This window comes from Myotis myotis, unplaced genomic scaffold (genome assembly GCF_014108235.1).
Source record: "Myotis myotis isolate mMyoMyo1 unplaced genomic scaffold, mMyoMyo1.p scaffold_m19_p_11, whole genome shotgun sequence".
Lineage (NCBI taxonomy): Eukaryota > Metazoa > Chordata > Mammalia > Chiroptera > Vespertilionidae > Myotis > Myotis myotis.
The window spans coordinates 35,895,810-35,910,320 of record NW_023416315.1 but is presented as its reverse complement, the minus strand read 5'-3'; the positions used below and the strand labels follow the sequence as shown (position 1 = coordinate 35,910,320).

General features: G+C 42.4%; 1 protein-coding gene across 4 annotated transcripts in view; it reads right to left on the bottom strand.

Annotated features, from left to right (window-relative positions):
- The window catches only part of SLC25A13 (solute carrier family 25 member 13), a 169,466-nt gene that overhangs the window by 95,508 nt on the left and 59,447 nt on the right, over positions 1-14,511 (bottom strand). For 3 of the 4 annotated variants that reach the window (XM_036328099.1, XM_036328101.1, XM_036328102.1), the window contains one exon: positions 6,168-6,283. The exons of the other annotated variant lie outside the window; for it this stretch is intronic. In XM_036328099.1, coding sequence (XP_036183992.1) covers positions 6,168-6,283 — 116 coding nt within the window. The remainder of the gene's footprint in view (positions 1-6,167; positions 6,284-14,511) is intronic. 4 annotated transcript variants of the gene reach the window in all.

Here is a 14,511-nt window from a genome sequence, read left to right as displayed (position 1 = left end):
AATAATAACTTTAAACGTAAACGGACTAAATGCTCCAAACAAAAGACATCGAGTGGCTGAATGGATAAAAAAACATGACCCATACATCTGCTGTCTACAAGAAACCCACCTCATTAGAAGGGACTCACACAGACTGAAAGTGAAAGGATGGAAAAATATCTTTCAGGCAAATGGAAAGGAAAAGAAAGCTGGGGTAGCAATACTTATATCGGACAAAATAGACCTCAAAGTGAAGGCCATAACAAGAGATAAGGAAGGCCACTTCATAATACTAAAGGGATCAATACAACAAGAAGATATAATCCTGGTAAACATATATGCACCCAATGCAGGAGCACCCAAATTCATAAAAAAACTCCTGGAAGATATCAAAGGAGACATCGACAACAATACAATCATAGTAGGGGACTTTAATACACCACTGACAGCACTGGATAAGTCCTCTAGACAAATAATCAGCAAAGATACAGCAATCCTAAATGACTCACTAGATCAGATGGACTTAATAGACATCTTCAGAACACTTCACCCGAAAGCCAGGGAATATACATTCTACTCAAATGCTCATAGGACATATTCAAAAATAGACCATATATTGGGTCACAAGCAAAGTATCCCCAAATTCAAGAAAATTGAAATCATAAAAAGCGTCTTCGCAGACCACGATGGCATAATATTAGAAATAAACTACAATAAAAACAACCCAAAATACTCAAACACCTGGAAGCTGAATAGCATGCTATTAAATATTGATTGGGTTACCAATGAAATCAAAGAAGAAATTCGAAACATCCTGGAAACTAATGACAATGAAAACACAACAATCCAAAACCTATGGGACACAATGAAAGCAGTCCTGAGAGGGAAGTTTATAGCTCTACAGGCCTATCTCAAAAAACAAGAAAAAATGGTAGTAAATCATCTAACTCTACAACTCAAAGAATTAGAAAGAGAGCAACAAGAAAACCCCAGAGTGAGCAGAAGGAAGGAGATAATAAAGATTAGAGCAGAAATAAATGACATAGAGACCAAAAAAACAATACAGAAAATCAATGAAACCAAGAGCTGGTTCTTTGAAAGGATAAACAAGATTGACAAACCTCTAGCCAGACTCACCAAGAAGCAAAGAGAGAGGACCCAAATAAACAAAATCAGAAACGATAGAGGCGAAATAACAACAGACCCCACAGAAATACAAATGATTGTTAAAAAATACTATGGACAGCTCTACTCCAACAAACTAGACAACCTGGAGGAAATGGACAAATTCCTAGAAAAATACAACATTCCAAAACTCAATCAGGAAGAATCTAAAAATCTCAACAGGCCAATAACTATGGAAGAAATTGAAGCAGTCATCAAAAAGCTTCCAGCAAACAAAAGCCCAGGACCAGACGGCTTCACAGGGGAGTTTTACCAAACATTCAAGGAAGAACTAAAACCTATCCTCCTCAGACTACTACAAAAAATTCAAGAGAAAGGAACACTTCCAAGCTCATTCTATGAAGCCAGCATCACCCTAATACCAAAACCAGGTAAAGACAACACAATGAAAGAGAATTACAGGCCAATATCCCTCATGAACATAGATGCCAAAATCCTCAACAAAATCTTAGCAAATCGGATCCAGCAGTACATCAGAAAGATCATACACCATGACCAAGTAGGATTTATCCCAGGGATGCAAGGATGGTACAATATCCGCAAATCAATAAACGTGATACATCACATAAACAAATTGAAAGAAAAAAACCACATGGTCATATCAATTGATGCAGAAAAAGCATTTGACAAAATTCAACACCCATTTTTGATAAAAGCTCTCAGCAAGGTGGGAGTAGAAGGATCATACCTCAACATAATAAAAGCCATATATGACAGGCCCACAGCCAACATCATACTCAATGGACAAAAACTAACACCATTTCCCCTAAGAACAGGAACAAGACAGGGATGCCCCCTCTCACCACTCCTGTTCAACATAGTACTGGAAGTGTTAGCCATTGCAATTCGGCAAGAAGAAGAAATAAAAGGCATCCAAATTGGAAAAGAGGAAGTAAAACTGTCCTTATTTGCAGACGACATGATATTATACATACAAAACCCTAGAGACTCCATCAAAAAGCTACTGGACTTAATACATGAATTTGGCAATGTAGCAGGATACAAAATTAACCCCAAGAAATCCGAGGCATTTCTATACACCAATAGTGAACTTTCAGAAAGAGAGATTATAAAAACAATCCCGTTTACCATCGCACCAAAAAAATTAAGCTACCTAGGAATAAACTTAACTAAAGAGGTAAAAGACCTCTACTCAGAAAACTACAGGACGTTGAAAAAAGATATAGAGGAAGACATAAACAGATGGAAGAACATACCGTGTTCATGGATTGGTAGAATCAACATCATTAAAATGTCCATACTACCCAAAGCAATCTATAAATTCAATGCACTTCCCATTAAAATACCAACGGCATACTTCAGAGATCTAGAACGAACTCTCCAAAAATTCATCTGGAATAAAAAAAGACCTCGAATAGCTGCAGCAATCCTGAAAAAGACCAAAGTAGGTGGGATCTCAATACCAGATATCAAGATGTATTACAAAGCCACTGTTCTCAAAACTGCCTGGTACTGGCACAAGAATAGGCATATAGATCAATGGAATAGAATAGAGAGCCCAGAAATCGGCCCGAACCAATATGCTCAATTAATATTTGACAAAGGAGGCAAGAACATACAATGGAGCCAAGATAGTCTCTTCAATAAATGGTGCTGGGAAAATTGGACAGATATATGCAAGAAAATGAAACTAGACCACCAACTTACACCATACACAAAAATAAACTCAAAATGGATAAAGGACTTAAATGTACGACAGGAAACTATAAAAATTCTAGAAGAATCCAAAGGCAACAAAATCTCAGACATATGCCGAAGCAATTTCTTCACTGATACAGCTCCTAGGGCACTTGAAACTAAAGAGAAAATGAACAAATGGGACTACATCAAAATAAAAAGCTTCTGCACAGCAAAAGAAACCATCAACAAAACAACGAGAAAACCCACTGTGTGGGAAAACATATTTGCCAATGTCATATCCGATAAGGGCCTAATCTCCAAAATTTATAGGGAACTCATACAACTTAACAAAAGGAAGATAAACAATCCAATCAAAAAATGGGCAAAGGACCTAAACAGACACCTTTCAAAAGAGGACATTCAGAAAGCCAAGAGACATATGAAAACATGCTCAAAGTCACTAATCATCCGAGAGATGCAAATCAAAACAACAATGAGGTACCATCTCACACCTGTCAGACTGGCTATCATCAACAAATCAACAAACGACAAGTGCTGGAGAGGATGTGGAGAAAAAGGAACACTTGTGCACTGCTGGTGGGAATGCAGACTGGTGCAGCCACTATGGAAGACAGTATGGAGTTTCCTTAAAAAACTGAAAATGGAACTCCCATTTGACCCTGTGATCCCACTTCTAGGAATATATCCCAAGAAACCAGAAACACCAATCAGAAAGGATATATGCACCCCTATGTTCATAGCAGCACAATTCACCATAGCTAAGATCTGGAAACAGCCTAAGTGCCCATCAGTAGATGAATGGATTAGAAAACTGTGGTACATCTACACGATGGAATACTATGCTGCTCTAAAAAGGAAGGAACTCTTACCATTTGCAACGGCATGGATGGAACTGGAGAGCATTATGCTAAGTGAAATAAGCCAGTCAATGAAGGAAAAATACCACATGATCTCACTCATTCATGGATAATAGAGACCATTATAAACTTTTGAACAATAATAGATACAGAGGCAGAGCTCCCTCAAACAGATTGTCAAACTGCAGCAGGAAGGCCGGGGAGGGTTGCGGGGCAGGAGGTAGGGGGGTAAGAGATCAACTAAAGGACTTGTATGCATGCATAGAAGCATAACCAGTGGACATAAGACATGGGGGGATAGGGGAGGCTAGGGGACTGTCTAGGGCGGGGGGATAAAATGGACACATATGTAATACCCTTTGTAATACTTTAAGCAATAAAAAAAAAAAAAAAAAAAAAAAAAAAAAATCAATGGAAAAAGTATCCTGGGATGAGGATAAAAAATAAAAATAAAAAAATAAAGGTGGCAAGAAGAGAAGGGAGGGGAGAGGAGAGGGGGTAGAAGGAGCAGAAGAGGAAGAGGAGGAGGAGGAGAAAGTAGACCTGCCCTTGCTCTCGCAAGTTATTTCTTTTAGCGATATTATTTTATAAAGGCCTTTGTTTTCCAGATAGCACCTTCATATGAGTAGATCTTTTCATCATTACGTAGACCTGTAAGTAGGTTATTACAGATGAGCAAAATGAAGCTCAGAATGTTGAAATGACCTGCCTATCAACAAACCACTAGTGAGAGGCAGAAACCCTGGCACTGGTGAAAGTCCTTTGTTTCTTTCCTCCACCAGCTGGTGGTGTGGCTGGTGGCAGCAACGTCCCTTGGCACTTCATGCCGGGAAGGGAAGATCGGTCACAGTGAAGGAAAACATCTGAAGTCCGTTTCTCAGTCCCCAGTCTCAACCCCGCTCTCTCCCTCCAGATCTGCTGCAGAAGGAGGAAGACGGAGAACACATCTATGCTCAACACACTCAAACTCACAGGCTCGCCTTGTGTATCCCCAGGAAACGCTCTCATGACATGTTCCCCAAACTGGCTTCCACTGGGTACATCAATGCCACCATGAGCTGGCTGCTCGTTTATTACTTAAAGATTTCAGTGGGGACATTTTTCATTGGTGTTCCACTGAGAAGTTGTAGTTACAGCGATGCTAAGAGGAATTAGGTGATGAAAAACAAAACAAAACAAAAAACCTAAACTTATTCAAGGGATTTTTAAATATTAAGTAATCCTCAGGAAGTGTTCATGGAAAGCATATGAGCCTCCAGATTACATGAAACAAAAACAGGCAAATACATGTGTTTTGCCTCTGCCCTCGCGTATTGAGCCTTAAGTAACTGTCATGTCAAATGAACATGGAACAGTGGGTGGGAGAGGGGGCAGGCTGCTGGGATAAATCTATTATACTTCTTACTTACACTGAGTGTAGTTATCTTCGATTCCAATAAGGAAAAGGAAGACCGGAGAGGATAATTAACTTAGCTCAGAGGCAAAAGTGGCAGAGTTGGAGGAGGCTAAGTTTCTCCAGTTCCAGAACCATCCCAGAACCATTCCGGAATGGATGGTGTTCTATTACACCATCTGTAGTTCCTACCATTTCTCATAATCCACCCAGTAGGACAAGCCCAAGAGGTCTAAGTGCATTGGAAACTATGAATAAAGACCTTAAAATGGGCGCATTAGCATCTCCCCTGAATGCACAATCCGTATGCCCCAAAGGGCTCCCAAACTCTTCACGGGCACTGCTGTGTATGAGGGTTCACATGCACAGACACCCTATGCCGGACACCCCCCAGTCCAGGGAAACGTAGTGCTCTCGGTCAAATCTGGCTTCGGTGGGCTGTTTCTTTTAGAAAAGAACTGACTACTGCCCCAGCCACTTCCTGGTCTTCCCTTTCTTCTAATACTTCAAAGACTTCAGGGTTTTCTGCGGCTTTGCAGCTAATCCAGGAAGATGGTTCTGCCTTTCAGAACAAAGACAGCAGCAGCACAGTAGGCGCTGCCCACCCAGCTGTGGGGGGAACGTGCTGTTTAGAACAGGGTTCTCCGGGGACTACCATCCTGAGCAGCACCTCTGGCCTGAAGCTACCCCCTGATGACAAGGTGAGGACAGGAAGTCGTGGGGACAGGAGTACCTTCTGTTCTTGGGCAGTTGATGAACTTCCTCATTCTGTCAGTGGAAAGAAAGCAGTGCTGACTGTGAAGATATGAACAGAAGTCCCGTCTAGCTCTCACGCTCTACGACTCTGGGAAAAAGTCCTGCCACATCCTAACTCACCTTAAAACGAAACCAGAGCATCAAACTACTAAGCCAGAAACTTAGCTTTTTAAGCAGGGAGACAGTTAAACTGCAGCCCCCAAACACTGATAGCTTTGCTAAAAGGGATATGCTAATTTCTTAAAAGCACTTCCATGCATTCCGTTCCATGGGGAAAAAGAGCAGCTCACACAAGCCTGCACTTGCTTAGGTGTGCACACACTCACGCCCCTTACCAAACGTCACTTCTCCTTTGCCAGCTTTGTCAAACAGCTGAAAGGCCACCATGAACAAAGCATCCGGGGCGCACAGGACAGATTCAAATGCTACAAATTCTTGAAAGGATATTAATCTGCAACAAAAAACAAGCACAAAGCAAAAAGTCAGTAGCCTGCAGAAAACAAAAGCATGCGCAAATATGTACTAAGGAAAAAAAATAAAATTCAAAGCTAAAAACACTTAGCATTTCCTTTTACATACAGTGGACTGAAATGACAACATACAGAATCTAAAAGGGGCGACAGGTTTGAAGATACGGTGACACATTATAGATGCATTATAATTTCAAATGTAACTTTTCCCCAACATATCACTTTTGTTTCAGGCATAGTGTTGGATTCCAGAATTGAAGCTCGGATACTTAGAAGAAGATGTGATTGTACAACAGCAAATAGAGCAACTTTGTCATTCATTAATGATTTCTTTATACACTATGGAAGAATGCTTCACAGAGATTCATTCATTATTGACGCCTACTGACCCGTGTGGATTAAACTAGAGATGATAGTGGCAAAGGGGGAAGAACACAGATAAATCAGACATAGAATGTGACAGGGAGGAACCTGTCAGGTAGATATAATACTAACGTAGAAATAGTATGCAGGAAAGACAAATCGTAAGACAGAGACCAGCGTGAAAGCAGAATTCTGATAAGAAATCAAAGAAGGCTGTGTTGCAGAAATAGAATGTGAGCTGCACCTGGAAAATGAGTGAAATTCAGGTATGCAGTCATGGGCGCAAAAGGGAGGGTATTTCTGCCTGGCCAATGTTGCTCAGTGGTTGAGCATTGACCTATGAACCAGGAGGTCACAGTTCAATTCTGGTCAGGGCATGTGACCAGGTTGCGGGCTCGATCCCCAGTGTGGAGTGTGCAGGAGGCAGCTGATCAATGACTCTCTCCATCACTGATGTTTCTATCTCTCTCTCCCTCTCCTTTCCTCTCTGAAATCAATAAAAATATATTTTTTAAAAAGGGAGGTACTTTCAGCAGGAGGCATGCCTGCAACAAGGCAGGTGCAAGAAAGCTGGGCATGTACAAGGAGAATGGTGAGAAACGGACTGGGTCTGTATGATGGGATGCATTAAAGAGGACACTGTAAAATGAGATGAGAAGTATAAGACCAGAGATGTGCCTGAAGACAAGTACAGGAGTGACTGAAAGTTTCTGAGCAAGGTCATGACATGATCAAATTTATCTGATAAGAAGAGCATGACAGGCCAGGGATGCTTTGACTTTCAAGAGGTAAACAAAGCCACAAAATCTTTTCTAAAAATGTTCTTTGCCACTGTTTTGTATTTTAAATATCCAACTATGTCAATGGTACATTAAGATAGTCCAAGTTTCTGGATTCTAATAGAGGGGAGAAGAAATCAGGAGCGCGTTCCTATGTTTCACGGAATATTTAATTACTTCTAAACATCTGATAGAGCATATTTTATACAATGTCTTACAAAGCTACCTTAGCTGTTCCCAGAAATGTCACCTGGTTATAACGATGTCACAAAGAAAGGAGAAACTCGTGTTGTGTTCCAATACACTATCTCTGTCATTCACCACCCAAAACCATCCTTACAAGTGCATGGGAACATTCCAGAGCAACACATGTTACAGAAGAATACATGCCCAGAATGTCTTATCCTCTACTACACAGTCTGTCCCACTGAGAATCTATGCTCCAGATCAGGGGTGGGGAGGGAGAGGGAGGGAATCTAATTCGAGTCAAACCTTCCTGATTGGCCCAAAGGAGCTTATAACCTGTGGGGGAAGGAGAGGAAGTCATGTGCATATATATCCACCAGAATGCAAGAGCCGAGGGTCACAGTAAAAGAAATAAAACCCCCAAAGGGCACAAAAGAAGGAGATTTATTTTGCCTAGAATTGGGCAATGCTTCATAGAGGTCTGGCATTTAAAGAAGACATTTTAAAGCTGACAAGATCTCAGAGCTCATCTACTTCAACCTCCTCGTTTTGCTTTTGAGAAAACTAGAACTTAATGACTAGTATAAAGTGAACAATTGGCTTCTGGCATTTGGGCCTAAGAGCCGTGTGCCCTGGTTTCCATTTCACTGAGAGAGGATTCCAACTGGTATAGGAAGATGGAGAGAAGGGCCCAGAGAGGCCGTGCCACACTGAGGTAGCAACAGAGCAAAGTCAGGACAAATGCTGTGTTTCGAGAAGGATGTCGGTCACAAGGCGTAAAAAAGTGGCTTGCGCTGTCATGACAGCCACCTGTGAAGTACCTGCAAGGCCAATTTACAGAACCTTGACTTTTCTGCAGGCAGTGAGAAGTCTCTGAGGTTGTGGGGTTGATAAATATCAGGGTCACATCTTTATTTTAGAAAAGGAACAGGTGTGGAAGATGAATTTAACAGAGGAAAGACAAGAGTGGGGAGACAGCATGACAGTGAGGGCTCGCGGGGTTCTCACCCAGGGCTAGAGCACCAGGACTGAAAAACGAGGAAGGGCTAGACGCAGTGGTCGGCAAACTGCGGCTCGGCAAACCGTGGCTCGCGAGCCATATGCGGCTCTTTGGTCCTTTGAGTGTGGCTCTTCCACAAAATACAAGCTCTTCCACAAAATACCGACTTCTGTGCATGGGCCACAAAGTTTCAATCGCACTGTATGTGCGCGCCCGCACGTGGTATTTTGTGGAAGAGCCACACTCAAGGGGCCAAAGAGCTGCAGGCGGCTCGCAAGCCAAGGTTTGCCGACCACGGGGCGAGAGCAACACAGTGGAGGCAGAAATGGCAACGCCTTGTAGCGACTGGATTTCAGAGGCTGAAGACCAAGAAATAGGCCAAGTCACTCCATGACTTCTAACCTAGGTAACTGAGTGGGTTGATGATATCATCAAAGATAAAGGGGGGAGAAAGGAACAGGTAGAAAGGGAAATGAGAGCGTAAGACTGATTCTGACCAGGTTAAATGTGAGGTACCAGTGGGACACTGAGGTATGGTATCCAGCAGGAATCCAAAAGGACCAGCATGGAACTCAGGAGAGAGGCTGATACAAGTTGAACTATGTTCCCCTGCAACCTCTGCTGAAGTCCTAACCTCTAGTACCTCAGAATAGGAGCTTATTTAAAAACTGTGTCCTGGTGCATGGACTTGTGCACACTGAAAGGGAATTAATTAGAAGAAATGTTTTAATATTGCTATTCACATCTTGCAAATGAAAAGAAAACAGGATTCTACTAGGTCTCCTATCTACCTAATCTGGGACTTCTGTGAGGATCAAATGAGATGAGGCATGGGAAAATGCTTCACAAGCATTTGGTTGAACTGTAAAATGTTTGCACCTGGCTATAAAGCAAGTCAGGTTCCTGGGCTAAAGAAATTCCAAGGATGCTGGTCACTAGGGAGAGGAAGCCGGGCGTTGCTACATGACGTCATTAACCCAGCGCCCACAACGACCGTTGCTGGGCTGGGCTGGGCTGTGGGCCACATTTTGCACCCTGGGGTCTTGGCAGCGTTGGCTGCGATTTGGTGGGGTGTCACTCTGGGGAGGTGGCAGGGCCTGTGTCCCACTTGGGGGAAGCCAAGTATTGGTTTGTCAGCGCCAGGTCCGTGGTGCCGTTTATTTTTAAATGGCCAGTGCATGCCATGGCAGCTTCTGCGTTGAGCGTCTGCTCCCTGGTGGTCAGTGCCATCATAGCTACCGGTCGGACAGACAGACACTTAGCCTTTTATATATATAGATAGGGTTGTTGCAGATGTACTTAGTTAAGATGAGCTCCTAGTGGAGTAGGGCAGGCACCTGATCCAATGTGACTAGACATGCACACTGGGAGAATGCCATGTGAAGATGAAGGCAGAGGTCAGGGTGATGCTTCTGTAAACCAAGAACACAGAAGATTGCCAGCAAACCACAGAAGCTAAAAGGAAGGCATGGAACAAGTTGTCCCTCCAAAGGAACCAACCTTGCCAACACCTTGATCTTAGCCTCCAGACTGTGAGGCAATACTTTTTTTTTTTTAAGTCACTTAACTTGTAGTATTTTGCTACAGCAAACTAATGCAGGGGCCAAGATTGGAAAGGCAGATCTGGGAGTCTTTAAACCAGTGGTTCTCAACCTTCCTAATGCCACGATCCTTTAATACAGTTCCTCATGTTGTGGTGACCCCCAATTTCATTGTTACAATTGAACATAATTAAAGCATAGTGATTAATCACAAAAACAATATGTAATTATATATGTGTTTTCCAATGGTCTTAGGTGACCCCTGTGAAAGGGTCGTTCGACCCCCAAAGGGGTCGCAACCCACAGGTTGAGAACTGCTGCTTTAAACAAAGGCTACTTAAAGCTGTGAATGAAACTGCCCAGAAGCATTTCAATCAGAGATACCCTTTCAGACTACTGAGGAAGGACAGAGAAGAAATGTGTTTCCGATTATCTGCTTTATTCTCACCACCCCTCTTCACACACCATGACCCCCTCTGAGCAGGCCCCAGCAACCATACAGCCACATTGGTCACCAGGTTCACTTGCTGGCAAGTAAAAGGCAGAAAATAATCATATTTTTTGATCAATTTTCGCTGAACAGATGATAGGGTAGTTAAGAGTGAATCACACATATAGTGTATAGTATTTAGAAAAGGCACACTTTATGTTTTTAAAAATATATTTGTATTGATTTCAGAGAGGAAGGGAGAGGGAGAGAGAGAGAGAAACATCAATGATGAGAGAGAATCATTGATCGGCTGCCTTCTGCACACCCCCTAATAGGAATTGAGCCCACAACCCGGGCACATGCCCTGACAGGGAATTCAACTGTGACCTCCTGGTTCATAAGACGAAGCCCAATCACTGAGCCACACCAGCCAGGCTAGATAAGAGACATTTTAAAAAATTTAATGATCTGACTTTAAGCAATTAAAAAAAAAATCTCACACACACAAAAAATTAATGATCTGAATAAAGAAAGGCTTAAATAAAACAAAAAAGAGCATCTTACCTCTCTCAAAATGGTACAAGAAACCTGAAGGCTATGGATGTGCGTGAACAAATCCTCTGGCAACGTCAAAGTGGTTTCATATACACAATGGGCCAATGAATACTCTGGTATCTTAGGCATGTCACAGATACCAGAAAGGTATGTGATTTGGTAATCCTATTAGATGCAAGTAGTACTCTACTTCGATGTAGGAGGTACACAGATGAACCATGAAATCATAATGTCTTACTGTTCATTAAGATTATTTTGGATTTTCAAGGTAATCTGACGAGAAGGCTACCAAAGTAATTATATAGTACTATATTCATTTACGGCATGGTATCTAAAAACATTTATATATGTTTTCCATATAAACAGTACTTCAGTCTTACTTTACAGATTTAATGGGTATTAGCATAAAATACAACAAAAAATACAAGCTTAATCAAGTTCAGACCTGGCTGCTGAGCTCGCTTCGTTCCCTTCCCGGCCTCCACTCCCTAAACTCCTTTGACAACGTTTGATGTCTTTTAAAATAAATCACGCAGCTCTGATGAACTCTATCTACTCTCGAAGGAAAAGTATTTGACATTAAAGCTTACCTACAACAACTAATAATGAGACACGGGCCAGCTAACATGGAAGCAAATAAAGAGGTCACGTTTTCATGGACCTATACACTGCTCAGAGATCAGGTTTCTAACTACTTGATTTTATGGCTCTGATGCTACCAGAGATTTTTTTAAGTAAGTCATGTTTGTTTTCCAAACTCAAGCTGTTTTTATCCTCCTGAAAGCCATTTGTAACAGCAGTCACCTAAGAACTCCTTTAAAGTCCAGGTAAAGCAGGGAAAATACTATATACTACTACCAAATATTGAGCCAAAGAGGACAGGGATTAAAAGTGGATTCAACTATGACAAGGTTACATAAACATCATCTATATATACAAAAGCCTAAGCGACCGTTACAACCGGTTGCTATGATGACTCAGTGACCACCAGAGGGCAGACGCTCAATGCAGCAGCTGCCCCGTGGTGGTCAGGGCGCTCCCACAGCCAACGTCCCACGGCCGGCCAACCTCCCACGGCCCCTCCTCCCCCACCGGCTGGCCAACCTCCCAGAGTCCCTCCTGCTGGCTGGCCGGTCCTGATCCCCCCGATCAGCCCTGATCGCCAGCCAGGCCAAAGGACCCCACCCATGCACAAATTTGTGCACCAGGCCTCTAGTATACGTAGGAAAATACTGGAGGGATACACACCAAAACGATCACAGTGCTTCCTTATAGTAGCACCACTTTTAGTCTCCTACCCACATCCCTTCTCTACTTTCTAAGGGATAGTTCTTAGCTTAGAGATACTTAAAATTCAATAAAGAATACAGACAGCAAACTTTTGATACTATGGAAAAGGTGGTAAATAATAAAAGGGAACTGGAGATAAATTATTCAATGAATTCTGAGGATGGAGGGATTAGTGTTGTATTGAGACCAACGAGGAGATCGGGAAATTAGGACCAGATGAGATCAGAAGGAAGATGTGACCAAGTGGACATGTAACAATTAGTCTTGCAGGAGACAAAAGATGTAATGAAGTCGCGATAGGCGGTGGGAGGAGGAGAGGCCACCAACTGCAGTGGGGCCCTGGTGCTTACTCTATGTGTAGGGCAAAGGCCAGTGCTGGGAATACACAGATGAAAATGCAATCTCTGCTCCCCAAGAACTGGTGGTCCAGCAAGGATGGTGAACCAGGAACAGAGGAAGCAAGGACAGAGGTGAAAACCCACATGACATGCAGGTTCGCTGGAGTGAGGGCAAGTGCATGCAATGCAAGGCATGGTGGTCATGCCCTGATGGTAGACAAGGGTCTGAAATGTTTAATGACATGATGAATTTGTGTTCCAGACTGTTTAATCCAGCAGAGGAGTGATAAATGAACTGGAACTGGAACGATAAGAGCCCAAAGCTGAGGAGATGGCTTGGTTGAACCCAGGAAAGAGCCATGAAGGCCTGAAGGAGAAAGATGTGTTCCTATGACAAAGGGACAAGAGTAAACAGTGCTATGATCTCCAGAGGACAATGTGACAACACAGCAAGACTTAAAAATGCCCACACTCTTTGACACATCCCACTTCTAGGAACTTATCCTAAAAAATAATTAATGAATGTGTGCAAACTTTTACCCACAGGGCATAATTGATAATCATGAAAAAGTGAAAACCACCTCAATATGCACCAGTATGTGACTGATTAAATATAGGAATACTATCCAACCACTGAAAATTGTTGTCATGTTGGTCCTATTTTGTTAAAAATGGGCCAGAGTAATATTTTATACACTCACACAGCTTGAAGGATGTACACCAAAGGGTTGGCAGTGATTATCTCTCAGGAGTTAAATTATTAGAAATTTGTTTCCTTTCTTTTTGCTTGCCCATATTTGCTAATCTTTTCAGTAATACACACAGTATACTATTTTTGTAATAAAAAAATACAAATGTATATAAGGCAAAACAGCAAGGACCAAGACGTGGGTAATGACAGAAGGACTGAATAAGAAATGAGGGGGAAGGGGACTAAAAAAAGAAACAAATGACTGAAACAATCACTTTACCTCTGGCCATCCAGGGGGACAACCTCCAGTTCTCCTATTTCTCCCTGCTGTTGCTTATTCTCGCTGGGCAGTGGCTCCTGCCCCATGCGGTCCCTTTCATCTCCAGCCTGGCTCCTATCTCCAGGCCAACTCTGCGGCTATGAAAGTTTAAGCGACTGCACATAAGGATCTGATCTGTCCAGACTTCAGGAAGTTTGGTTGTAGACAATGCACCATATCAAAACCCAATTACCACTTTTCCTTACAGTTCCTAACCACAAGAGTGCTTTGCAAGAATAACTTCTCCTTACGACACTCTTCTGTGTGTTATAACAGAAGCCAAACAATTGTCCAGGATTAATGACAGAGATAAAAGTAAAATCCAACTCCAAAAACAGGGCTCCAACCACCAGACCACCCAGGTTCAAGGATCCGTGAATGTCAAGGGGGGGGAAAAGCACACAAAAAACAGAACTGGGCTTTCCTGTGATCACGTTTATCCAAAGAGCTTTGGCCTCCATTATTTGAACATCTTTATTAGCTTTGGGTGTTTTCCAGTTCTTTTATCTCCCTCCCAAAAGCCTTGCAAATATACACTGTTCAGGCCACCAAGCACATACGCACCTTATACCAATATATGCCAGGAAATACCCCAGACAGTAAGGATACCATGAAAATGAGTAAGACTGACAGAATCTGTGTCCCCAAATAATTACAGTCTAATGGGGAAGGCAAGCAATGAGGACAAACACACAAATATAAAGATAAGATGATTCC